General features: G+C 34.8%; 1 protein-coding gene across 1 annotated transcript; it reads left to right on the top strand.

Annotated features, from left to right (window-relative positions):
• Positions 1–12,013: 12,013 nt before the first annotated feature.
• Positions 12,014–17,724, top strand: LOC102802698 (serine/arginine-rich splicing factor 12-like). The gene is made up of 7 exons (XM_085504245.1): positions 12,014–12,110; positions 13,550–13,654; positions 15,422–15,525; positions 15,766–15,916; positions 16,469–16,501; positions 16,900–16,977; positions 17,528–17,724. Exons 1-7 carry the CDS (start codon positions 12,043–12,045, stop codon positions 17,565–17,567), a joined length of 579 nt encoding a protein of 192 aa, XP_085360371.1. The 5' UTR covers positions 12,014–12,042; the 3' UTR covers positions 17,568–17,724.
• Positions 17,725–26,432: the final 8,708 nt, after the last annotated feature.

Raw genomic sequence — 26,432 nt, 5'->3', positions numbered from 1 at the left:
AAGCATAATAAACACCAATTACTACCAGTAACATCGGGCGGAGCGAAACGACAAGACCCTGTTGTCACAAATGACGATTACTGTGAGCTTAAAAGAATAATATTACAATTGTTTTCCCAATACCCAATGTGCAATCATAATATTAGTTTACAGTCACTGTAATCATCATTGGTAACTACATCGAGTGACGTTTCAATCCGCTCAGGTGTTGGTCAGGTCAGTAGAATTGCTTGATACATGAGTGAATGCTATAAATTATAATAAGCATTCATACATATGTATTTATTTTCCATAGCGCTACCTTACAGATAATGGGATTGTGAATCTACACATGTTACAGATGATACTGACAGGTGAGAAGCATACATACCTTCAAATTAATTTGATCCATGTTATTATGGTCCAATAAGCTGCACTTATAACAGTTTTTTAACCTAATTTGGTTTTTATTTAGAGCTCGGAAATGAGGAGGAAGTCATATTCAGAGAGAGGCGTGAGAGGGATGGAAGGGTGAGTAGTAGAAACAACCAATATGAGCATAAATGACGAACATGAAAACTTCATCAACAATCACACATTATAAACTGACACTCAATATGTATAATACATATTAAATCAGTATGTGGAAGATGCAACCAGTACCAGGAAATATTCTTCGGGCAAAGTCATTAGATAATGTATAATATTCTCCGTATTCAATATTTGACGCAAATTTTGATTCGAGCTGTGTAATGCTGTGCTGTTATTATTATCGAATATGTACATTAAGCTTTTTTTGGCAGAATTCCATGTACAAATGTGAGATTCAACTCGAGTCAGAAGACGATGTAAGGTAACATTGAGATAGTGACTTAGAAGTACACTCATCGATAGCAACCATTATTTATATTGTACAGCAAACAAAACATACACAATTTAAAACTACAAGTTATCATAAACATTAGCGTAAAGAGGAGGTGGAAAGTGTATTTATTATATGACATTAATAATAGTCTTCACAAACGTGTTTTATATGGTTTAATTGCCAGGCTAGGTATGGATGGATGGAAAGATCGATACTATGAATACAAGTTTGATGTGTCACCATCAGATGAACCTGAATTTATAAACAAAGTGGTGAGTTTTATTTTCGACAGTAATAATTATTCAAATTGTAATTGTCACATGAATGAATTCAGTGGTTGTGTAGTAACTTGTAATTAATATTATTGCAGGATTACGCGATTGTGTTAATACCAATTTGGTGAATTTAAAGATATAGTTATTCATTTCAAATCTACTTAAATAATTAGATTCAGTGCTCTATCCTGTATCAATCATCTTATATTGTTGCTACGCTTCATATTACAGGCTGACTCTTATGTAAAGGGTCTATGTTGGATATCAATGTATTATTTTCATGGCTGTCCATCCTGGCAGTGGTTTTATCCATACCATTATGCTCCATTTGCTATGGACTTCAAAAATATTACCCATCTACAAAATGACTTTGAAGTCGGCGAGCCAGTAAGACTTTTTCTTGTCTTTTCATTGGATTAGTTGAGAAGCTAATTCCATGCAGTATACAGCAGTCACTGTATCAGTCACACTGGATCACTTATGCTAGCTATAATGGTCAAATGCAAATTGAAACCTAGGGTCTATGAATGAACTATTACTTGTTAAATATTTGTGTAAGAACTACTAATTGTGATGCATGTAAATGTAATTCCAGTGACATTCTACAAACGTGGGCCGTATAATAATCATAATGTATTTGTTTACAGCTGAAACCGCTTGAACAGTTAATGGCGATATTAACACCTAGTAATGATCATTTGTTACCAATGACATGGAGACCTTTAATGACAAATGAACCTGGTGTGAGTTTATACAATATATAATATTCTTCAATAATAATTTTCTTTTGCAATATACATGAAACCCGTTACATGCTGATAACATAGGTTATTCTTATTTTTCAGGACTCACCTATTAAAGATTTCTCTCCTGATGACTTTGAAATCGATTTAAATGGTGAGAGATATACAAGCCAAGATACAAATACTTGTCATTTTAGCATAGGGCGTGACACCACGGAATGACAATCATAATATATATTTATATGAAATGTAGTTCAAGACTATCAGTTAGTACTATCCATCGCCATGGGAACATAACAGAAAAAAGGAGGGCACTAAGTGGCATTTTTAGATACAATTATTGTAATGCAGTCAGAATATAGTCTGCAAAAAAAAATAACAATCGGCAGAACCGTATATTTTGGTCATTCTAATTGATGTGCATGTAGACATGCTAATATGAACAGGGACAATATATCATACATTTTAACATTTCAGGTGTCGCTCGAATTCCTTTTGTGGATGAGACGAGACTGAAAGAAGCACTAGAGGGTCTACAACTGACAAGAGATGAAGGTAATGTTAAAGAATGTTGAAAGATGTTTTGTCAGTGAAGCAGTTCATTAATTCTTCATTCAATAATCAAGTAATGTAACATTTGCTAAATGGAATATTTCCGAGCGTATCATTCTACATAGTATTTTATATGATTCCCCTGTTACAGAATGCAGAAATAGGTTTGGCCATAACGCTGTATTCTTGGATGCAACCCACCCGGCGTATGTATTTTTTAAACAATTTGGCAACAACAACAAAGATGATGAGGTTTGTGCTCAAATACAATTGCTGTAAATAATCTACAGTATAATCTTCAAAAAGATTCTTTTAACGTTTGTATTAAACAATGATTATATCCTATGAGCTATATTTTGCGGTCAATGTTTCTCATTTATATTGAATTACAAATAACACAACACAGATATATTTCTTGCAGTGTTGTTACAGGTCCGCAAATCGCATAACGTGACTAAACATAATTAATGCAGTCGTGAATGGATGAAATATTATATTGTTTGAAATTACGTTTAGAGTAGTTGCTCGTTTCACTGTAGGCATGGCAGTCAAATTACGGGTGCCCTTCCTGTATTTGCTAGTGTTGCTCTGGGCATGGTATTCAAATCACAGGTCACATTAGTGTATATGCTAGTGTCGCTGTGATCTTGGTATTCAAGTCACAGGTCACATTAGTGTATTTGCTACTGTCATTACAAGCATAGTATTCAAGTCACAGGTCACATTACTGTATTTGCTAGTGTCACTGTGGGTATGGTATTCAAATCACAGGTCACATTAGTGTATATACTAGTGACACTGTGGGCATTGTATTCAAATTACAGGTCACATTACTGTATATGCTAGTGTCACTGTGGGCATGGTATTCAAGTCACAGGTCATATTAGGTAGTGCAAGTTTTCTATCAATATATGCCTTGTCATACAAATTTACAGATTGGTTTGGTAAAATGTTTTAATGTACTATACCATTGTTTTTTTCCCCAAGGGATGTATAGTATTAGATGCAGATAAATGGATACTTAAACAAATGGAACACTACGAAAGTGAACTTCATTCGCGACTGTATACAAAGGAACTAGAGGTAATGCAATACTTATTATAATATATATATATATATTATAGTTTCATATTTTCGTTATATAGTAGATAATATTTGCCAATTGCTGTCCTAAGTAACTATTCGAAATAGCTAGACGTTTCGAGCAGTGGCTCTTTATTGATAGCACAGGGAAAAAATATTTAAAAGTACGCAAGAACACGCACAACTATAAAATGGAATTACTAAATATTTCACAATATATCATATACACACCCACTAGGTAGTAATCACAAGTAATGTGTTCGACAGTTTGTAAATTCCATGTGGTTCATTAGAATTACATCATATTTTAATTTGTTGTTTGGTGTGTATTTTGAGGCACATGTACATTAACATGTATAAGTGGTAGTATTATCTTAATAGACAGTGATACTTGCTGTGTTAGAATTATATGCTAACAGTAGACAATAAAAAGTACTCAAATTTATAATGTCAAATCCGTTTACATTGCTTGTAAAGTTTTTCTATTTTGTATATTTTACAGATTGATTACTATGCCCGTGCACAGCGACTTGAAGAGATCCCGCTTCTTAAAAAAGATTATGAGAAGTTTGCATTGATGGATAGAGAAACCTGGGATGAAGAAGAAGAGAAGAGAGTAAGTGCAGTCATGTAAATCAAGGTATATCACATGCACTATGTGATGACTTTTATCCAAGGTCATCTCAAATATGATCGATTTACTATTGCTTTATTAAAGCGCGGTGGTCGTCGCGCTGCGTCCTGTTTGATATGCGAATCATAGCGACGTATAAAACGCGCGTAATATACGTTGTTTATTAGGGACGTTTAGTTCAGAGGTTCAACTTGTAACTTTAACTTGTGACGCGATGTTCAAGTTCTACCATGAAGTCTGATCCCAATGTTACTTTAGTATCAGGTTCAACCCGAGCTTTTAAAGAAATTTTGGATCTTCGCTCTACTCCAAAAGAAACTTGCTACAAACATTAAACCCAAAGGTCACACTGCTCCTTGATTATAGCACCAGTTACATTGACCTTGACAGGTCAACTCAAGGTCAAATTGCCCTATATGTGTAAAAGTATAAAAGTATAAAAGTAAGGTGAAAAATGGCTAGAAAAAAAGACATCATAAGGCTAGGGTAATGTAGCATCTGGACATAGCACAAATAAAATAACAAACATTAAATAATCCAAATATGGTTTATTGACAAAGAAATAAAACAGTAACATGAGTACATTCTATTGGGTAAATTACATAACATAAATAAATTATGGAATGCATGTAATACTTGTAAGCATAACTACAAATTACATTTGACATATCCGGGTTTATGGTAGTTTGCGACCATTCAAATAATTATACAGAATTTAATAATTATACATCCATTTTGAAAAAAATACTGTAATATACAGATATATAATTTGAGATACTTGACCAAAACCTTTAATTAATTTTAAATTTCTGTAGGGATCACAGTAATTATTTAAATTTTTGAACAGATTGATGGAGGAAATTTATAATTATCTCAAGCATTCAAATAGACTTCCATGGTTGGTGGATCAATAGAGAAGTATGCCCCAGTCTGGGATCCATACAAACATGTGTGGCAGTTGGTATTTATTTTTCATTTGCTATCACCATCTTGGTTGTGATCTATTGCCTTTGGGAAACTTTACACTTGTTCTTTTGCATCTATATTAATAACACTCTTTATTTATATATAGCTTTGAAATAATATTATTAGTTAATAATCATTTGTATATTTATAATACCCACAGTGACATTATTGAATTATTTTACTGAATGAGCTAACACAAAGTGGTTTGTATTTATGCAAATGAATGGCATTCCACTCAATGTGTTGGTAATCTTGATATACCTTACTCGTATATATCACAAGTATACATTTATGTATTTACATAAGATGCGGTTATAATAGTTGTTCTATTTTGTATTAATTGTAGAATATTTGATATTCTAGGTTCAGAATTTGAAAGAAGTGTGGAAATTAGCCAAATTAAACAGAAATCGTTTGTCACGTATGGTGGTCAGCAAAGATGAATTCCTAATAGGATTGACCCACGCCAGAAAGTGTGTATACAAGGTATTTGAATTACCTGTTAACTCTTAATATTAGTCGCTTCAAGTAACCACTTCAAATACTAATATAAGTTCTATGATTCCAGGAAAAACTTGCAATCTTGAAGACTATGTATGATAATGAAAAGAAAATACGACTTGAAAAGCGAAAAGTTGACCGTAAAGAAGACCGCCGACAGAAGTGGTTGAAAGAAAAGAAAGAGGAAGAGGAGCGTAAACGCAAGGAAGAAATAAAAAGAGGTATCTATCATATGAAATACTTGCATATCATTGTGCATTTTTTTAATAAAAAGAGTTACGCCATATATGGACGTGATCACTATTTGAAGTGCACAATTCTTGATAAGATTCTTGTTATTTCTTTGAGCGAAATGTATCAAAGAAATTATAGCATATTTATAGGTGAAACCCGAATTTGTTTCCATCTATCTATGACTTTGTGATTTCCCCATAGCGTTTACATTCTATCAGTCTTTTTAATAATACATTTGTCAAAATACATACAACTAAGTTTCCTAATTCAAAAATCTAAACCACAGAGAATGACTTCCTGTGTGCTAACCACAGCTGTAAGATATTGTGTTATTTGTGCATTGTTGTATCGTTAACTTTTTTGAATTCGTGTGATGAAAAGTTACAACCAAATATTTGAATAATTTTGAAAACAGATAATATTAGAATAAATCAGTACAGCTTTTGTGGGTGCAACATTCTTGACTGAATGCCATAGACCACACGTCTTTCATTAATGTTATACATGTGTAGTTAGTTTTCACGTCAGTGTCTGTCTCCCGTGCACTGGTAATTATTTCATTTTATGCGCGTCTTCATTATCTCTCAGTAAAACAGGCCAAAGACGAACAAGAGTATAGAATCAGAGTTGCCAAGGCGAACGCACAAGCTGCAAAACAAAAAGCTAGGTAAGATGTGACATTGATCATTGCTTTGAAATTAATTCAAGTCCAAATGAAAATTATATATATTATATCTTCTTCATGCTATCAATATTAAAATTATTATCATATTATAATATAATTTGCATTCTATGTTGCAATTATTTCTTATTTTTCGCGGTGATATGTGAAAAAGGAATAGTTATATATTATTTGATAAGAATCCTAATATTGTTAAAATATTTAAAATATTACTTTTAATTCAGTGAATTGCCCGTTTAATAATAGTTTCCTTTATATACGTATTGTACACGTGCGCAATAACATGCTCAGTAATGCAAAAATCCGTAACTGCAAGTAGCATTACATATATACCGAGTTAATTATAAATATTGGTCTCATGTCAGCTGCAGAAAAATTGAATGAAATCAGTGAAAAGATGTATTACACTTTTGGTGGGTATTTGTTATGTTCTCACCTACAGAGATGAAGAGATTGAAAGACGAAATGCTACACGTTCACGACAGTCTTCAGTGTGTGAGTATTAAGGAAAAGATTTAAATAATTTTAAACAAAATGTATATAAATTATGTATTATAGAAACTAATCCTCAATTTGTAGCTTATGACAGTAATTGTGTATTTTCAGTTCAGACGATCGGACCACTGACAGCTGGAGACGATCGCGACAGTTTACACCTCAAGATTCCAGGGCCAATTATAATACACTTCGTCCACAATATGACAGTGCCTATAATCATAGTCGCCCAACACCACGTTACCAAAGTACTAACAGTACTCGGGGATATCGTGGCTCACGTTACCAACGTGATGATAATCAACCACACAATTGGAGAGAGGGAGATTCAATACCGAGTGAACACAAGACATCATCTTCAAATTATAACCGAAAAGCCGGAGATGTGGACAAGGATGGTGATGGTGGCTGGATAACTGTTTCCAGACGATAGACTTGAGAGATAAAGCATTTAGTGCGTTAATTCCATGATTTAAAAATAACATCTTTAGTTTATTCACAATTGTAGCAAGAACACCCTGTTTATGTAGAAATAAATGATGAATTATTGTGCATAGGTACTATATGTTTTATATAGTATCCTCTGATTGAATTCATATATAATTATCTAACTTCATACACTGTTGAATTATCCCAGTTTACTTATATTATGGCAATTACCTATGTTGAAAATAGTTCCTTGAAAAAAGTGCACAAAATACTATATAATTTCATATTGGAGGGAGTCGACCGAATTGCAAGAAAAACAATAGGCAGGGTTGGCAAGAAGTATAAGAAAGGTTGATCTGTATACAAAATAAAAGAAATACAAAAAAGAATTTGTATCGGATTTGTATATTGATCATGAACTGAAACAGTAGAACAACTACAAAGAAAATGAAATGTCGAAGATTGTTAAACTAAAGTGGATTGGGATATGCAATACTGATAGGAAAACTGGCCCATGGTGAAGTACCAGAGAATAGGGAAACAACCGTCATAATAAAAAACAAGGACATTTTATTGGAAAACTTAACCAGAAATATACTTTAAAAAAACTCGTTAGGCTAAAAATGAATTCTGTGAATGAATGATGGATGAAAATCTACAAAATGATTCCAACTTTATCAAGTGACAAAAAAAAAAGTTACTACATAATAGACATCAAACAAACGATGTAAATGACATAAAATAAAATCAGGACAATTTTCCCCTTGTCTCAATGCACTTTCTGTGAAGAGTATAGTGAAACATGCGAACACAGATTTACTGTATCCCATTGTCAAGTTAGTATTAAGGAACTGGGACGACCACCGAAAATCACTGAGGTACCTGGTAAACTTTGCATGATACTCGGTTGGCAGAAGACATTTATTAGCTCAAGAGTCAGAAACCATATATAAATATTTTGTTATGGGCTGCTTAGAGTGTCTTATGAAATGTACACATTTATTGAATGCCCATGAAAATAAAAAAAAATATACACTTAAGAATGCATTTTTGAGGTTATTATAGGATAATATATTGTCTAAAACGTGTTCGAGAATATCTACTTATCTCTATAACAAATTATTAAATGTTTGTCAAACTATTAATGATTGCCATGTCCAGTGTCTTGTATTAAGGAACAACGTCATGTTTAAAAAATATGCTCAAGTAAATTATCTAAATTATTTTATTTTGTGTAAAAATAATAATTCAGATTTTTTTTACTTTCTGAAAAATACATTATGGCAGGTCAAATAATTTGTCTGCCATGGTTTTCAAAAACCAGAACCAAATCATAAGGACACTTTTTTTATAATCGTTACCCTGATCAGTCTTTAAGACAAACTTCCGCTGAAAGTAGCCAGTATTAAGATAATCAGTATTACCTTTCACAATTTAGTTATTTCAGGTATATTAAATAATTACCAAAGACTAAGATTCAATATATATTCATCAGTTCTAGAAAGTTTTACCCTTTTTCGACATTTCGCGGGTCGACGTAATCAACATTTACATTAAACCTTTCAGGGAGGTTGAACTGAAACATTTTATTTGTGAACATCCAAGATTTTAATGTGAAAATATTCACAATGATTCTCCAGAAAATGTGTACATTAAAAACCATTCAAATTGCAATAATTTACGCATCTTAATGACGCCTAACAGTTTGATGTGATGATAGATGATCGCAGTAGTTATGTATATACATGTACTACTGAACATTACTCTACTGACTAATTTGCGTAGTCTGTTGAATCACGCTCACATTTAAATTGTTCCGACACAACACTGAACAAGTATTGGTTACCCTCTAGAGATTATCTTATCCATTCAAGTTTACCGACAAATTCGGAGAACTACATATGTCGTACAATTGTTAATGTATTGTCAGCAACTTTGAAAACAAGTCCTCGTTTGTATTTTGAGCACAAGATATCGCATGACTACCGAGACGTTTAGAAAGCGTTGATGTTGACAAAAATTTATGTCCTTGTGTCCGATTTGATGTTTGATGTATATGTAAATTTTGAATTTGATAGGGCCTGTCGAAGATGTGTAACAATCTTTAAAATAAAGTGACCATCAGTTGGTCATTTTGAGCCCAATCTTAAAAAATAAATCGTTTAAATCAAGGTCCCATTATGTTCAATGTGCCATGTTTGTATAAAATCTGATCTTGTACGACTGAAATCCACTTCCGGAATGATGAACGTGTGTGATTTGGAAACATTACTTGCCTTAAAATGGCTGTCATTCGGCCATCTTGAATCGGGTTTGGTCCAATCATGTGCGAGATACGAACGGATGCACAAGCGGACGGGAACTAAAAACAGATCGAAACATGTACGAGAAATGACGTCAACATATGCAGTGATCGAAATTGATTTGGTATCCCAATTCTATTCACCAGAAATGAACTTAATGGAATCCAAACAGGCTCAGTAGGTCGGGGACGATTGCAACTCTATGGGAAAAAGAGTTCAACGAAAAAAAAATACTGTGAGGTTTGTCGACTTTGACATCTCGCGCAAAAACTGAATTGAAATGAGTCAAGAAATGAAAATTACAGTATAGTAAATTTATTTCAACATTCACATATAGGTGAAAGTAGCTTCAATTTGGAAACAAAATGTAAAAGCTAGAGTAATTTCAAGTTTTACTAATAAGAGAAATACCTCATATAAAGAAAGTAAAAGTAAATAACTTTCAACCACGGTTAAGGAATTAGATATGGCTGGATATCATGAGACGTTGTCGTTCATATTCAAATTACAACAGTGGACTAGCTCTGTTGCCGATATTACCGAAAAATGTTATAGATGGTTGCTCTGTGGGCGATATATGAAATTTAATATAACAATAGAAAATTGGTATACAGAATTATTACATTAAAAATTAGTCCATCATTTTATAAGGTACAATATGGAATAACGATAAATTAAGCAACGAACAAAACACTAGTGCGTAATGTAGTTTATAGTATATACAATTCAACAGTGACTAAACACTCATCTAAAAAGACAATTAGTCCCAGTTTACCATGAAATCAGATGCAATTACGAATAGATGACACGAAAACGGTATGATATAATAAGATTTCTTCCAACGGCCACACGTGGTGATTCACCCTTCAAGCACTCGAATGTGGCACAACGACGAAGAAAAACGACATATCACGGTACAATTGCGATACACAGAGGTTAATCCCAAGCACACAATCGCGACAGCGACGAAACAACAATTAATCCAAATATGGTAATCCAACAAACAGCACTAATTCCAATTATGCCTTACGTAATGTGTTGCAGTCCGTAACAATCCCAGGCAACGGTATTATAGTCGCATAATTAATTATTCGAACACTCTTTTCCGGTATCTACCTGTGAAAAAGTAAAGAAATTCCACACACTTCTAAACCAAAACATTGATAAATGAACGACTTCTAAACAAAAAAACAAACAAACGTCAAATGACACCCGAGTCGGGAGGCACATACCCGTATTGCACTTCTATGGAAGTAGCCCCCCCCCCGGCATTTGGTTAACTGACTTGCCTTTCCAATAACCCCTGTCCAACGTGCACTACTCCTTTACCATTCAAACCTATCACTGCTTCTCGAAATGCCCTATTTGGATAACCTTGATATCAAAAATTTTAAAACAATTACATAAATTCACTTTTATCCTGATACAAGCGTAGGATTACACTTCAAAATCGAACACCTCAGTGGAACGGTTGAAGCAAAGTCATAGTCTGGAATAAAAATCATACAGTATTGTGTAAAAACTTTATCTATAGTAGATTAAGATGTGCATAAATATTACATTGGACCATGGAGGTAAAAACATATTGTCTTTTACTTCCATGATTGCACATTTCCCAACCACTATTATAGTCAAATACTGACTGTTTGCATTGTGGTTACTGTTATAGTTTGAGTTTCGGAGAAATCATTAACGATAGACACTGAAATAATTCATAATGCGCATATCAATCTTTTCAACCGGAAGGTCGATATTTTAATTCAGGAAGGTCATATTTCCTAACGCCAAAATCAAATGTTAGTATTCGCTGACAAATTCCTCTATGTAGGGAATACCAAGACAAAGTATTCAAACACCCCAGTATGGGGCTGGGTTTTGTAATCCCTGCTACATAACCCGCCACTATTCTCTCTCCTCCAGGACCACTACAGTGAATTAATTTAATTGGCTGATTTATTTTCTTTGATGGCATTTACTTCATAGTTGTCTGACCGACAGTCCGTCCCTCTGCGCTAAATCATGATGCAAACGTAATACTAGTATACATGTTTGCCAAATAGCACCACGCTCGGGACTTTTTATGCATACAATAATGAAGAAGAATGAAATAATTAGTTCGTACGTACAAAACCGTGCCGGCCTCATACACCTTCCGAAAAAACTGTAAAAATGTAAATAGTTTTAAATTATAAAGAGCTACATCCGGGTCTCGGCATCTGATTGAGGTGCGCCCTCGCGTGGCAGCACATCATGTAGCTAATTTAAATTTCTTGTCATTTACATCTCAGACAACGTTCAGTCATGTCGCGTTTTGGCAGTCGTCCCCCAAATACTTCGCTTTATGTTCGCAACGTTCCTGATGGGACCAGGTAATTACAACGCAGTTTCACAACAATTTTCTCATCACATTTAATGCGTTATTTTTAGAAAGTTTCTCTTTGAAGAGGATTTTTCCGTCAGTGTTCTTTTTCCCGGGCGTGCAGAGTCGATGTCCGCCATGTTGGCTTTTGTTTGCCTGAAATACACGCGTCAGTAACGTTTTCGTCAGTTTGTTTCTTGATTTCCATCGGATATTTCGACTGATTCTGTGATCTTGACTTGCATTGTTTTCATTTCTGTAATATAGTAAGACATAGTCTAACTTTTTTTTTCCGGGGCGAATCATGTAACGTTTTTACTGGATTTTCCAATTTATTCTGTTCCCCGTTCTTGTTCACGTGACTCGATCATGACTAATGCTTGTTGGCACTAGTATCATTTTAATGGCGTTTCAACCTTCTCTATAAAACCTTGATCGCATTATGCAATTGTGATTAATTTTAGTAACAAATGATCATTATGAGAATGTTATTTCTCACCCTTGTGTGCGCATCAAAAATTTCATTATGCTGTGCGTTTGTCTTTCAACGATTTGCTCGATGGTTGTGAATATTTCTTTGAAGTGATAATGTTAAATTTTGTTCAATGAATTTTACCCATGGCTACTCATTTTCCATTTTTTGGGGGGTCTGTTTTTCTTTAATTACAATTAAATACTTTTTTTTGTGTGCAACATCACCTTGATACCACAACTAGACTAACTGTATTTCTCTATTAGAAAAGCATCTCCAATAGCAGCAAATATGAACCAAAATTTGTATTTATTATACACTTGTTAAAATATTACTCTATTTGAGCTCTGCAGTTCACCAGCACTACTAATGGGGCAAGTGTTTGTTTCAAATGAAGTCACTTTAAACAAATTGCCAAAAAAACACAGAACAGCAACTGTCCATAGTCTGCATACATTCTAATTTAATTTAATTTGTTTCGGTTCATGACAGTTTTATTTATACTATAAATAGAACTGTCATGGCTTGTATTAAAATTATAGTAAGATCTTGTACTCATTGCAATGTTGTTTCATTGTGGAACTTTCGGTTATCAGTCAGTGTCTGTGCAACAGCTGAAAGACAGTTGCACAAACGGCTAATTTTGTATGCTAAAAACAATGCTTGTATTCATTCCTATGTTGTCAAAATGTTGATTTGCCTATCAATTTCAAAGTGAAGCTACCAGAACAAGAACACATTAGGGCTTTTTAAAAGTGCTTATATATTTGTTATGGATATTTCCACTGTTTTGCACAATAACTAATATTGGGTTGTTGTGCCACCTCCTCTTACAACACATTTATATTGGAAATAAGACTTGAAAAATTGTGCTTCAAGATTTATCGGGAAATTTGTTGAATAACACTAGTAAAAAGCATAATAATGCATGTCATTGGGTTAGAAAGGCATTTTATGATTCACTTTCTAATACACAGACCTGAGGAGTTACGACAGATATTTGAGAAATATGGGCCTACATCTGATGTCTATATTCCATTGGATCATCATACAAGAAGACCTCGAGGTTTCGCTTATGTCCAATATCCTTCACACAAAGGGTTCATGCCGTCACTATATTCATCCTATAGCTTGTTTTACCTAGATAAAAAGTGGTGCTACCAAGGCTGCAGCGACAAAAAACATGCTTTTTCTGGATTTCCAAATTGATGCATTTATTTATTGTAAAATTTACTTGAGTTTAATAGATCATTCGCATGCAATGCTATAAGGTTTGGGTCAAGAATTATATTCATGTATATTGCTGGGAAAATGGTATTTTAACTTGCAAAGTCTGTAGTAGACTGATTGGCATTTACTGTAGAATTTAAGCTTGCCTCGATCACTAAACTAGTTTCTTGCTGGGCGTAGAATACGGTCAAGGTTTAATGTAATCCAATACAATGTATATATTACTAGTAAATAATTTGGCATTTATTTGATAGACTACTAAAGCTTAGTAAAACTAAACGTCTCATGGCAGTCTAAAAGTCAGCTAGTGTTGTAATTATTTTAGTTGCGATTTCATTATTTTTTAACCATCCTTGTGAACTGAGGTCGCTGTGCATGGTATATCACGCGTGTCTTAGTTGCTTACACAATTGCCATACAAGTATGATGGTTTTATCGGATCAACAAACACATAGTGTTGTGCTGATTTGTGTCAAATTTATCAGTAGTTCAGGGGATCATTAAATTTTCAAGTATTCATAATTAAATTCATAATTCTGAATCAAACTTTCATTCTAGAAGGGAATCATTAAATTTATTTGTTATCATGGCAGATAAGGCGAATAAGCTTCCATTATTAGAGCGTCCCTGAGCTTATGTGTGCATCTAAGTAGTTTCGCAATTCCAGGGCCGAAATTTGTGAAGGCTATTGCTTTGAATGCTCTACAGTTTTGATGAGACCAAAACAATTCCAAAATGTTTTGCCTCAAAAACGAGTGTCCTCACAAGTTCAAGCCCTGTTCTAAAATGCTGAATATATGTAAAATCTGTATCAAATTCAAGTACAATATTAAGGTATTGCTTTGCAGTAAAAGGTAAAAAATTTTATTTCAGTTGTATGTTACTGACATATACGACTGTTATTTTATTCTTTGTAGAAAAAGCAAGATCAAGGGCAAAGGTTAAAGTTCATATGTCTATGGCAAGGTCAAAGACGTCAAGTCAAGCCATTTTGATTGAAAGAATAAAGTTGTTTCGATCCAAACAGTTAAAAAAAATAACTCGAGGTTCAGTCGGTTTACACTCTGCCAAGCATAAGGGAGATGAGACCCGGTTGTGAGGCATTGGCAAAGGCAAGAAATGTTCAGGTCTTCCTATCAAGTCAAAGGTTCATGAAAGCCGCGAGACAAGCTAAAAAGTTGTATAAAAGAAAGCTATTAATGGGTCTGTACAGAACCAAGCAAAGACAAGAGACAAGCTCGAGAATGAAAACGTGGGGTGTACAGTCTAGCAGAGAACTGTGGCGATGTACAGAAAAGAATTGAGACAAGGTCAAAATCATGAAAAGTGAAAGTGGGGTCAAGTAAAGCCAAGCTAAAGAAAAGTGCTTCCACCTTTAAAATCAACTATAATGTGTATCTAATCTTAATTTCTCTTAAACCTTTGAACTTTGAATGTTAAATAATTAGTACATGGTTACCCACTAGCCTTGATTTGCACATGTTAAACAGGCACATGATTTATTATGCATGCAGTAGTCATCAACTGGTTAACTGCAAACGTGGTGTTACTTTGTTGCATGTTGTGCATGGAGATATTGCTATTTCTTTGTTAGCAAATAATTCCTTAACTTAGCGTACATTTGAAGATATCAGAGATGCTGAGGACGCCAAGTATAACTTGAACCATTATAGATTCTATGGTAGAGAATTAGATATTCAGTTTGCACAAGGAGATAGAAAAAGTAAGTATGTCATAATCTTTATTGATGGAATGGTAAAGTTCTTTAGGCCTTCAGGCAGTCATAGTGCCAGTGATGTATCCAAGTGTTCAGCTTGTGTGTTAAACTAGTATGTATTTATAGTGGACTGTTTTTGTAGGGGGTAGAATAAGGTTGGTAATATAGGAAAGCACACTAGCCCAGGTCTTGTTAGTGTCAATTGATCGTTTGATAAACTCAAGATTTATCATATTGTATTCTTAGCTCCAAATCAAATGCGTGGTAAAGAAAGGTTGCCGTCTCGAAGAGGATATTATGATAGGTCTGATCGTGGTAGATACAGATCAAGAAGCCGGAGCAGAAGTCCATATCGTGACAGGTACAGGTCTAGGAGTAGGAGTCCCTACTATCGCAGGTACTGCGCTTGTATCCGGCTTCTTAGTTCTTTAAACAGTCGCATTAGTGTTCTTCTCGGGATGCAAACAGCATGGAAATTACTGCTACCATGATTTGCTCTGCAGCCACAATGGTTTGACTGTCTGTCATTATCCTGTCACTTGCGAAGCCATTTGATTTCCACGGTCATTGCTGGCTTTTGAAATCTAATTAAAGAAATTGCTGAAAAATTAGAACTTGCAAATTAGTAATACATTTTTATCACTACAGTAGTTTGAATTTTTAGAACACTGAATGTGTATTTGGACAGAGCAAGTTCATCTTGGACACTAAATTTGACTAATAGTTTTGTTTCATCTATTTAAATTTGTTAGTTTTTAAATTTTACCACATTTTACATTTGTAGATACTCTTGTAGATTAATTTAGCTTCTATGAAAGAGCAAAGAGAGCTAGAATAGCCAGCTTGAAAGTTAATCCTCATCCTCGACTACTGTAATATTGTGCATGTGTAAACATTGGAGCTTGTCAAATTGACCAATGTTAACTTTTATTTTTTTTTCTCTCGTCAGTCGCAGACGTTCACGGTCAAGAAGCTACGAAAGGTACTACTTTACTTTTCTGATGTCCATGTATACAACTCGTGGCGCTCCACAACTAATTAACCTTGCCACAATGTTTTGTGCTTTTATTAAAGCGAGAGGGTTGTCACCTGTGCACACGCGGGAATGAAGTCCCAATAGATGATTGCACGTGCTAAAAAGGCAAAGGCTCATGCGTAGCCACTAGTTTGTAAACAATGACACACTATGGCCATCTGATGCATCTGCAAGTGAAGACTCTCCCGCTTTAACCAATAGTGTTTGAAATGAGCCAAAATGGTGGTTGTGATACATACACATGATATAATTGCAGATTTTGTTTACAGATTATTGTAATAAGTGTACTTGACTGCTGCTACATAGCTAACAGCATTGACCTTTGTTTTTACTCTAATTTACAGACGCCGACATCGTTCATACACTCGCTCTCGTTCCCATTCGCGATCTCGTACTCCAGATCGTGGTTTGTCTGCATCCAGGTAGGAGTTATTAATCTTTACATAATTTTGCTACTTTCAAACCCATTTAACAATTTCACTTGTTGATGTAAATTTTATTCCTATGCCAATTTCATTTCAGTATTGGTTGCGTGTGTAACAGTGCTTTGGCTTAGGTCAGCAGGAAATTTTTCTTGATCTGTCAGGTTTCACACTGTGAAGTTCACTGAAAAATTACATAATTGTAGTTCTTCTGTATTTACGCTAAAATGAAAGCTATTTCAAATAATTCACATTTCCACATGTCTATCATGCTGGGCATTTACAACTGGGGACAGAACAGCACGTTTCAATAATGCGTTATTCTCGCTCATTTGGTCGACAGTGCTTTCCAATTTCACATGCCTCTTTGAAGTTACGGTGTACATGAATGTTTAATCTTTCTGCTGTCGGCACAAACGTGGTGGAGAATATTTGTTAAACAAATAATTTCGATTGAATAAATTGAAAAGTTTGCTGCTGGTGTATTGAATCACAAGACCAATATTAAGCTTTATAAAGAATTTTAGTAAACCATTTTCCTTTCTTTCAGGTCTCCTTCTCCGCATAAAAGTCGCAGTCGAAGTCGTTGAAATCTATTACCCTTGACTTCCATATAAAGATGTTCCTGATATCACTTTTAAAGTATATATAACCACCGTTTATTCACAATCGGCCAGGCTGTGAGATTTTTTTTAGTTGCACATTTAAATGGCAGAATATATAACGTACAAGATGGTTGCCTGTGAAGTTTGTTTCTATCTTTATTTATTGTAAATCTTTTGTTTCTAATCTTTGTCATTTATTTCTTAGCGAAGATGTAGTGTAATGTACAAAGGTTTTTCACCCCAGTCAGTAGAATTTCTCAACCACATTTGCAAATTTTTTGTTTGTACTAAAATCATGAAAATAATTTGTTGTAAATTGCCTTTAATGATTGTTGTATTCCGGTTTTGCTTTCCATTCCTGGTTTTCATTCAATTAGCATCTTTCTAGACTTTACTGTTAGTTAGTGACATGCTGTTGGCTATTGTAGACGAGTCAGAAACTGATTATTGTTGCCTGCTTTCTTCCAGTATAACAAAATACTCTTTATTTTCTAGCAAAGTTTGCAATTTTCAGTGTTATCGGTTAATATTCGGAGAAGCCAATTTTAAACAGTTGTATAATCGTCAATGTAACTCTACGTAATATCGGTAGTAGACTGCCTTGTAAACAAATTCTAGAAATGGTATACACGAGATAAAATGTCCAGGATTGTGTCTATTGCTAGTATTTGATCAAGTTCATTTGGCCTGCTGGTACTACTACCAACTTGAAAACTTTATTTTTGGCTTGGTAAATTGCGATAATATTTTGTAAGTCTTTGTAAAGATGTATTCATTATTGTTTTAGTTATTTTTAGTGTGTAATTGCTTTTTGTATCGAGGTTAAGCCATTAAATAACATTTTTATTGGACTTGTTGTGCATTTTATTAGGACTATGGTGTAAAGTTTAAAAGGTTTCAGACTGAGGTAGTGGTTTGTACAACTTTTATTATAATTTGGTCCCCGTCCGTCCGGAGTTGTATCTCAGAATCCCTTGGACCAATTCCGTTCATTCTTTGCATGTGCCTAGTACTTTATGTGGGACATGCAGTGGTTTAGAGATTTGATTCAAAATAGCCAACTGGCAGCAATCTTGTTTTTTGTCGTATTTTGTACATGCTTTGTCAGTTTTCACTCAAATTTATTACATAGATCATGCATGTCCCCGTCCATCAGTGCGTCTGTTTGTCCAGAGTCATATTTCAGAATCCTGTGGACCGATTCAGTTCATTCTTTGCATGTACATAAATTATACATGTCAGATTACATGTCATGACGATTTATTTAGCAATTGGATCAAAGGTGGTCGACTGGCAGGCATCTTGTTTTTTTTATGTGGTATCTTGAACGTCCTGTCAGTTTTCATTCAAATTTGGCACATACATGTACTTTATACATGTTAGGATGCATGTCCATGACAATTTGTTTCAAAATCTGGTCAAGGATGGCAGATTGACAGCCATCTGACTTTGCCTTACTACTATATTTCCACAATTTATGTATCATTTTCATTCGTATTTGGCAAATACATCATACATATCAGTGTTTCATAATCAGATCAAAAGATGGCCGAATAACGGTTGTTTTTATTTTTGGCCATATTGCTACTGTGAACACGTGTTTTGATGTAAATAAACAATCAAGTTTCAAGGACACGCTCGCGACAACCCCTCAGCTTTAATATGATGAGCACAAAGAACTTAATTTAACGGGCACTGCACTGTGTCATTTTCAATGACTTGTTTGTCTTGGTGCATGGGGTCCATTTTTAAACAAGACGCATGGTAACTTGAAGGAATTTCCTAGTTTAATTTGAAAAGCTACTAATATATTTCAATAAAATTTGATTCTAAATATTTGTGAAAAAAATGTTTTGTCAGTGTTGTGGGCGAGTTGTGGGTGACTAAAACGTTTGAAGCAATCTACAACTGAGGAATAACTTGAAGACCAGCAATTGCAGTGCATAGTCATCTGTGGGTAAAGTTTCAATGAAGTTTGAACATCTGTTTAAGGAATGTTAGATGGCTTTTGAACATCATTTGTTAATAACAAAATTGCCAGCCATTTTTGTATGCGATCTAGGAAAGAATATTTCATCAAGCTCATATAATGCCCAATGCGTGTACCCAGTTTGAAAAAAAATCAATTCATAAAAACAAAATTGCCAGCCATTTTTGTATGCGATCTGGGAAAGAATATTTCATCAAGCTCATATAATGCCCAATGCGTGTACCCAGTTTGAAAAAAAATCAATTCATAAAAACAAATTGACATGAACTTAAGATGCATGGAATGTGATCAGCTTGGACCTGTTCGTAGAGGTATAGTCTAGCATACTTTGTAAGCTGACTTTACTTCACTGTTTAAAAAACTCTTCAACTTTAGTAGTGTAACCCAATTTACTTGGCCAGATTACAAGTTTGATGTGTTTGAGCCAAGGTAGTTGAACAAGATGCCCAGACAAACTACTGGTACATTGCAAACACCTTGCACTGCTGATGGCAGTCTAGTTATTCTAACTGGCCTGGGGTAAGGGCCATGGCAGCTACTATGCAGGAAATTTGCTTGCAAGGTCTTAATTCAGGCATTCCACTTTTCAAGACTTAAATTAATATAGTGGGGAAAGTCTATTTTCAGATTGTTTTATACTGTCAGCATTGTGAAACTTGCTAAATTCATTGTGTAAATCACCACTGATGTTGCCAGGGCACTTGCCATGTTGGTCACGCTGCGACAACAAATGGCAAGTTCTTTACTGTGGCAAAGGGAAATCTAGGTTCAGTACCCACAAAACAGAAGATTTCATGAACTGGTCTCTATAACAATCTCTTGTAACGCTCATTTGTACATTGCGAGTTACCCCTGATTATATTGAATATCTCTTTTGCACTTTGTCACGTGGTAACCAGAACCCATGCAATTTGGTAGCTTAATGTTTAGGAATCACATGACCACACCTCACAGCCATGCTGTTTCAAATGTAAAAGCCTCCTGCAAATGACCCTTGGCCATTGGTCATTTGACCACAAGTTTGGCTGTTAAAGCAGCATGGCTAACTCATGCAATTAAATATACATATCTTACTGTAACCACAAAAAGAAAAATTAAATTTTCACAAGTACATGTATTATTAAAAATAAACATGAGGCATGCCAAAATCGAACATGGCTGAAATCCAAAACTGGTTAATAATATATCCAAGAAAAAAATTGGCTAAAAGTGGTTGAGTTACAGTAATAAGACAACATTGCGTTTTGGGTCGGGCAGACATGCAGGGTCGATTTTGCTTTATGTATGTTCCCTTAGGGTTGGACCATTTGATTTTTGAGGGGGGGGAGGTCAGAAAAGAAAAAAAAAAATTTGCAAAGTGAAGGGTTCTTCAAAAAAAAAATTGATGCTTCACCAGTGTAAAAAAAAAAATATTTGTCACTATATGACTTCGGGAAAAAAAATGTTTTCATCAGCTGTTGTCGTGTCATCTCTGAACACGGTAGATTCACTTGAATTACTGCGTCATAAAAATATGGCATTTCTTCCTGCCAAGATAAGGGGGCACATAGTACAAGAAGAAACTAGGTCATATATAAATGGATGTCAATAATTCTGGTTTGTGGATTAATTAATAGCAGAGGGAGAATTAATATCTGCATTTCAATATTAATTTCAAAAACAATTTCACTCTGGTTGCATTTAGATTGTATACCATACATGCTCTATTAGAAGAGCATCTCCAATAGAAGCACATGTACGGCAACAATTGCATTGATTGTATACTGATTTATTAAAATATGATGTATTTTGACCATAGAAACACCTCTGTTATTTACGCAAGAGCATGCACTACTAATAGAGCAAATGCGGTATTGCATGCAACATCTCTGACAATTTAGCTGTTTTAGTTTAAGTACATTTACAGAATAAAACAGAAACATTGTTAGAAAAGTTGCTTGCAATATTGCTGACTACTGTAAAATACTTTATTTTCTCAGGAATTTATTTTCGCTGAAAACAGCTTTCTGGCATTGTGTGGATCTAATTTTCACTATGTTGTATTAAGACTCAATGCAACGTATAGAGAAAGCTGCATTTTCACGTGAATTTATTTTGCAGGAAATTGACTACAGGTAAAACAGGGAAAATATAATGCCAGTGCAAATAAAGCATTCCACAGTATGTTATGTGACCACAATAACAGACATGATACATTCATGATTGTATGGGACCATGTTGAATTAAACAAGTACAAATAAAATAAATATCAAAGGAAGCTTAGAAAGAACTCTTGAGTGCTGAGAGTATTGGAGACAAATTAAAATTAATTCAAAATTTAAGATTTGCTTTTCAAATAAGAAGCTTGGCAACTAATTTTTGTCTGCTATTTGAGATGCATAACATGAAAAAATGTGATTCACATTATCACAATTTATAATACATACAGAAAATACATTTGATTTTTCATCCATGGTTTTTATTCTAATTAGTTCCAGAGCACCTCTGCGATGAATTCAATTTAAATCTGATTTTTGTTTAATATCAGAAATGGGCTAATCATAGATAATCAATATGGATTAAACTAATCACGTCTGTACAAATAAAATAAATTGAGTAATTACGCAAATTAGGTAATTAGTATATCTCATATTTGTCTGTGCATCATCCTATGTATCTATGCAAGTTTCATTGAAATGTGATGATTAGTACCTGAGATATCAGTGGAAAAGCGAAAAAATTGACTAATGAAAACCTAATCAAATCTGCGTATTAGCCCAGAGCATCTATTCACCAAGTTTCATTAAAAACCACCATACTGTTCTTGAGATATCAGATTACACATACAGAGTAACTGCAAAGACTCCCATTGTGTGCTTCGCACGGGAGTCAAAAATAAATAAAATGTAATAAAATAAATATTAAAATAAATGAGAAATTTTTTTGTCAGCAAATGTTTTACATCACACTCTTACAGAGCAATCTCGTTCTGACCTACAATCTGCGACTCTCACCACCCACCTTATTCTCACCACCCACCTCACTTTCACCACTCACCTCACTCACACCTACTATCTCATTCTCACCACCCAACCATTCCACTCTCACCACCCTCCTCACTTTCACCAACCATTCCACTATCACCACCCACCTCACCTCATTCTCACCACCCACCTCACTCATACCTACCATCTCATTCTCACCACCCAACCCACATTCACCAACCATTCCACTCTCACCACCCACCTCACTTGCACCAACCATTCCACTGTCATTTAAAGCCACTTTAGTACATGTAGCAGTCACCTGCATTTTAGCCCTTTTTGTTACAATGTCAGTGATCTTTTGTTGCTTTGTAACAGGATGTGGGGAAGATGCAGACTTTCTCTTCTTATTTTTTCTTTTTGTTTTCGGACTACCGACGAACCCTTTTTGGTCCCAGTTCGGACGAAGTCCGAAAACGGTTCCATCCGTCCTTCTGGATCCATTTATCAGACAGCCTTTGACCGATCTCGTTCAAACTTGGTATACAGACAATCTATAATGACCTACATATGCCAATTTTCGTTACGATTCAATTAAATATGGCTGACTGGCAGCCATTTTGTCCCTCAAATTTGCTAAATTCTGATATTTAAACGTGAACAGGGCGATTTCAATCAAACTTTGTATGGTGATCATGCATATTGGGTTATTGGTGCACGTCACTTTTTTTCAAGATTCGGTCCAAAATGGCCGACTCACAGCCATTTCATTTTTTTTTTAATTTTTGTGCTGATTCCTCTGAAAGATATCGCCTGATTCACTTGAAAGTTTGTACATAGGTACTATACTTCAAGACAATACAACACCATGTTTTGTTTTGAGATTTGATCAAATTTGTCAAAATGGCGGCCATTTTGTTTAATATCTTAAATTCACAGTTTGTAACGTGTCTGGAACTGTTTCCCGAAGCTGAATAGGGCGATTTCAATCAAACTTTATATGATGATCATGTATATTGGGTTACACGTGCACGTCATATTTTTTTTCAAAATTTGTACCAAAATGGCCGACTGTTTTGTCTTGAGATTTGATCAAATTTGTCAAAATGGCAGCCATTTTGTTTAATATCTTAAATTCACAGTTTGTAACGCGTCTGGAACTACGGTATTTCCCGAAGCTGAATAGGGCGATTTCAATCAAACTTTATATGATGATCATGTATATTGTGTTACACGTGCACGTCATATTTTTTTTCAAAATTTGTACCAAAATGACTGTTTTGTCTTGAGATTTGATCAAATTTGTCGAAATTGAGGCCACTTTGTCAAAAAAACGTAAAATAGCAGTAAAATAGCAAGTCTTTTCTACCACCGTTGAAGATAATGAAAAAAAAATGTTGGATATGATGAACTCCTAAAAAAAAAATTTGCAAGCAAACCTACTAATAAAAAAAAAATTTCCAAACACATAAAAAAAAAAAAAAAAAAAATTGCCTTTCACTGAGCTGACCTCCCCCCTCCAAAATCAAATGGTCCAACCCTTAAAGGTCATACTTTCTTTCATGTTGTACAGCAATTTCCCATGTAGCGGAATGTTTGCTGTATTAACAAGTTTTTCAATTAAATGACTCCTGCTTGCACACTCTCAGCACAACAAAGACTTTCCCTTCATCTTAATAAATTTTACAATTCAAACTGAAACGAGTATACCCCGATAGTTTTTATAGGCCGATGTTTTCAAGTGACATTGTGCACTGTACTCATTGATTGGTTAATTCGATTCAATTGCTATTGATGTTCTTAGACTACCAGGTATATACCGGATTCGGCTGATACCCCGCCCATCCTAAACCCCGCCCATGGGCGATGTTTCAAATAGTGGGCGATGTTTTGGTCCACACATTGCCTGACTGAACCAACAAACATTTTTACAGACCCCAATTTTCCCGTCCGACATCTTGTATCGAGCGCGCTATTTCAAATATGACGCTAAAATAATTCACTGTGAAGCCGAAAAGCATTAAAAACTTCAATAAAACCAATGCTGTAAACGAATTGTTGTTGCGTATTATTACACTCGAATAAAGTCTACGCTTGAAAAGAATGTTATTTACGAAGTTTAAAATATCCAAGCCTTCCTGGTTCGAGCCTCTTGGTTGTTATCAGTAATGTTTAATCTTTGTCTGTATCGCATTCCAGACAAAATGTCGGTAAACGAGAAATGGACGAACTAAAATGTCTCCTGCGTTTCACATGCGACATGATTATTAAAAAACACAGAGTTAAGCGATCATGTACGTTCTATAAAGCTAACCTTGTACACATAATCTTGTACTGACGTGTTTTTTCTCCAAAAAAGACGTTCTCTTTCAGTTAACCCCCAGTTAGCTCTTCGCGTTCATGGTATTTGTGAGAGTTGAAAGATTTTTTGAACACATGACAAGTAACTATATCGATTTACGTACATTACGTCATGTACGTTCTATAAAGCTAACCTTGTACACATAATCTTGTACTGACGTGTTTTTTCTCCAATAAAGACGTTCTCTTTCAGTTAACGCCCAGTTAGCTCTTCGCGTTCATGGTATTTGTGAAAGTTGAAAGATTTTTTGAACACATGACAAGTAACTATATTGATTTGCGTCAAGCTGGGTGGCTCGAATTTAAATATCAGTGCGTGAATCAAACGCGTGGTTATTAAAGTTCAGTCAAAATGTACGTGAATATTGCGATCGAAGTGCGCTGTCCAGAGTTTATTATATTATAGTAAAATTTAACTTGACGCATGGTATGGTTTATATTACATGTTCACTTCATTTCGAATAAAAAAATCACCATTGAAACATTGGTGAATCACAAGTATTTAAAATATTTTCTCGACTTTCCGTAGATACCCGACTACTATCATTTTTAATGATTTAAATGCGCCAATATTTATGTTTGCGTAATTATTACGAATGCAACGCATTATCAAGTCGGTAATATTGAAATATTCACAGACCCAATACCCCGGGTCAGTGCCCTAACAATAGTAAAAATTAACTTGAGTTTGCGTAATTATCATGAAAGCAATACATTTAATACAAAGTTGAAATATTCAGAGCTGGTACAATATTGTAAACAAATTTGCGTAATTAGAAAAGCAGTGCACTAAGTAAACGACGTTGATATATTCAAAGCCAGTACAGAGTTGCATACAAGTTGCGTAATTACAGTACTAACGGATATAATAAAAAATTTACTAGATCGACGCGCGGACCGCAAAAGAAAAAGGTTGCTAAGGTAACGCGCCAGTTCAGCGCGTGACTTGGGGCCAAACTTCGGTCAACACACACTTGATGCCAGCATCACCGCGCAGCAAGTTTCGCAAAGAAGTACTTCAAGTTCAATTGCGTCCCAAAATTATGTCGCTAATCACTCGGTTGTCGCAGCGTGTGTTGTGTCATGTCCATGATGCACCCCGTTTCGACTTTGACTTGCTTTTCCTTCTTAGTGCATGTTCTTGTTCACGTAAAATTCGACCTCTCACCAATGTATTAAAACACTTTGAATTTATACTTTGCATGATTATATTTGGTCAACGCGAAACAGTATTTTTTCTAGACTATTTCTATCAATGCAGGGTTATTTTTTTAGACAAGATGGGCTTCGTAATATCTGCCAAAAGATCGCCCGGGCGATCTTTTTGTCCACATTTTTCTAAAAAAAAATCGAATCCTCCATAAGATCGCCCAGGGCGGGGTATCAGCCGAATCCGGTAGTGAATTTTTGTAAACCCCCCCCCCCACGAAAGAACAAGGATATGGGACCTTTTTCTGGATTATTGGCCATGCCTACCTCTCAAAATCTTACCACCCAACTGACATATTTATTTTTATATGAAACACAAAAATGGAA

This window comes from Saccoglossus kowalevskii, chromosome 10 (genome assembly GCF_978046115.1).
Source record: "Saccoglossus kowalevskii chromosome 10, keSacKowa6.1, whole genome shotgun sequence".
In the NCBI taxonomy this organism is placed as follows: Eukaryota; Metazoa; Hemichordata; class Enteropneusta; family Harrimaniidae; genus Saccoglossus; species Saccoglossus kowalevskii.
Note: the sequence above shows the minus strand (reverse complement) of the source record. Positions and strands in the feature narration are given on the sequence as shown.

Coding starts and splice junctions, on each gene's coding strand:
- LOC102802698 (XM_085504245.1), top strand. CDS start 12,043: ATGTCGCGTTTTGGCAGTCGTCCCCCAAATACTTCGCTTTATGTTCGC. Junction 15,917..16,468: donor AGGAGTCCCTACTATCGCAG/GTACTGCGCTTG, acceptor TTCTCTCGTCAG/TCGCAGACGTTCACGGTCAA. Junction 16,502..16,899: donor CGGTCAAGAAGCTACGAAAG/GTACTACTTTAC, acceptor TCTAATTTACAG/ACGCCGACATCGTTCATACA.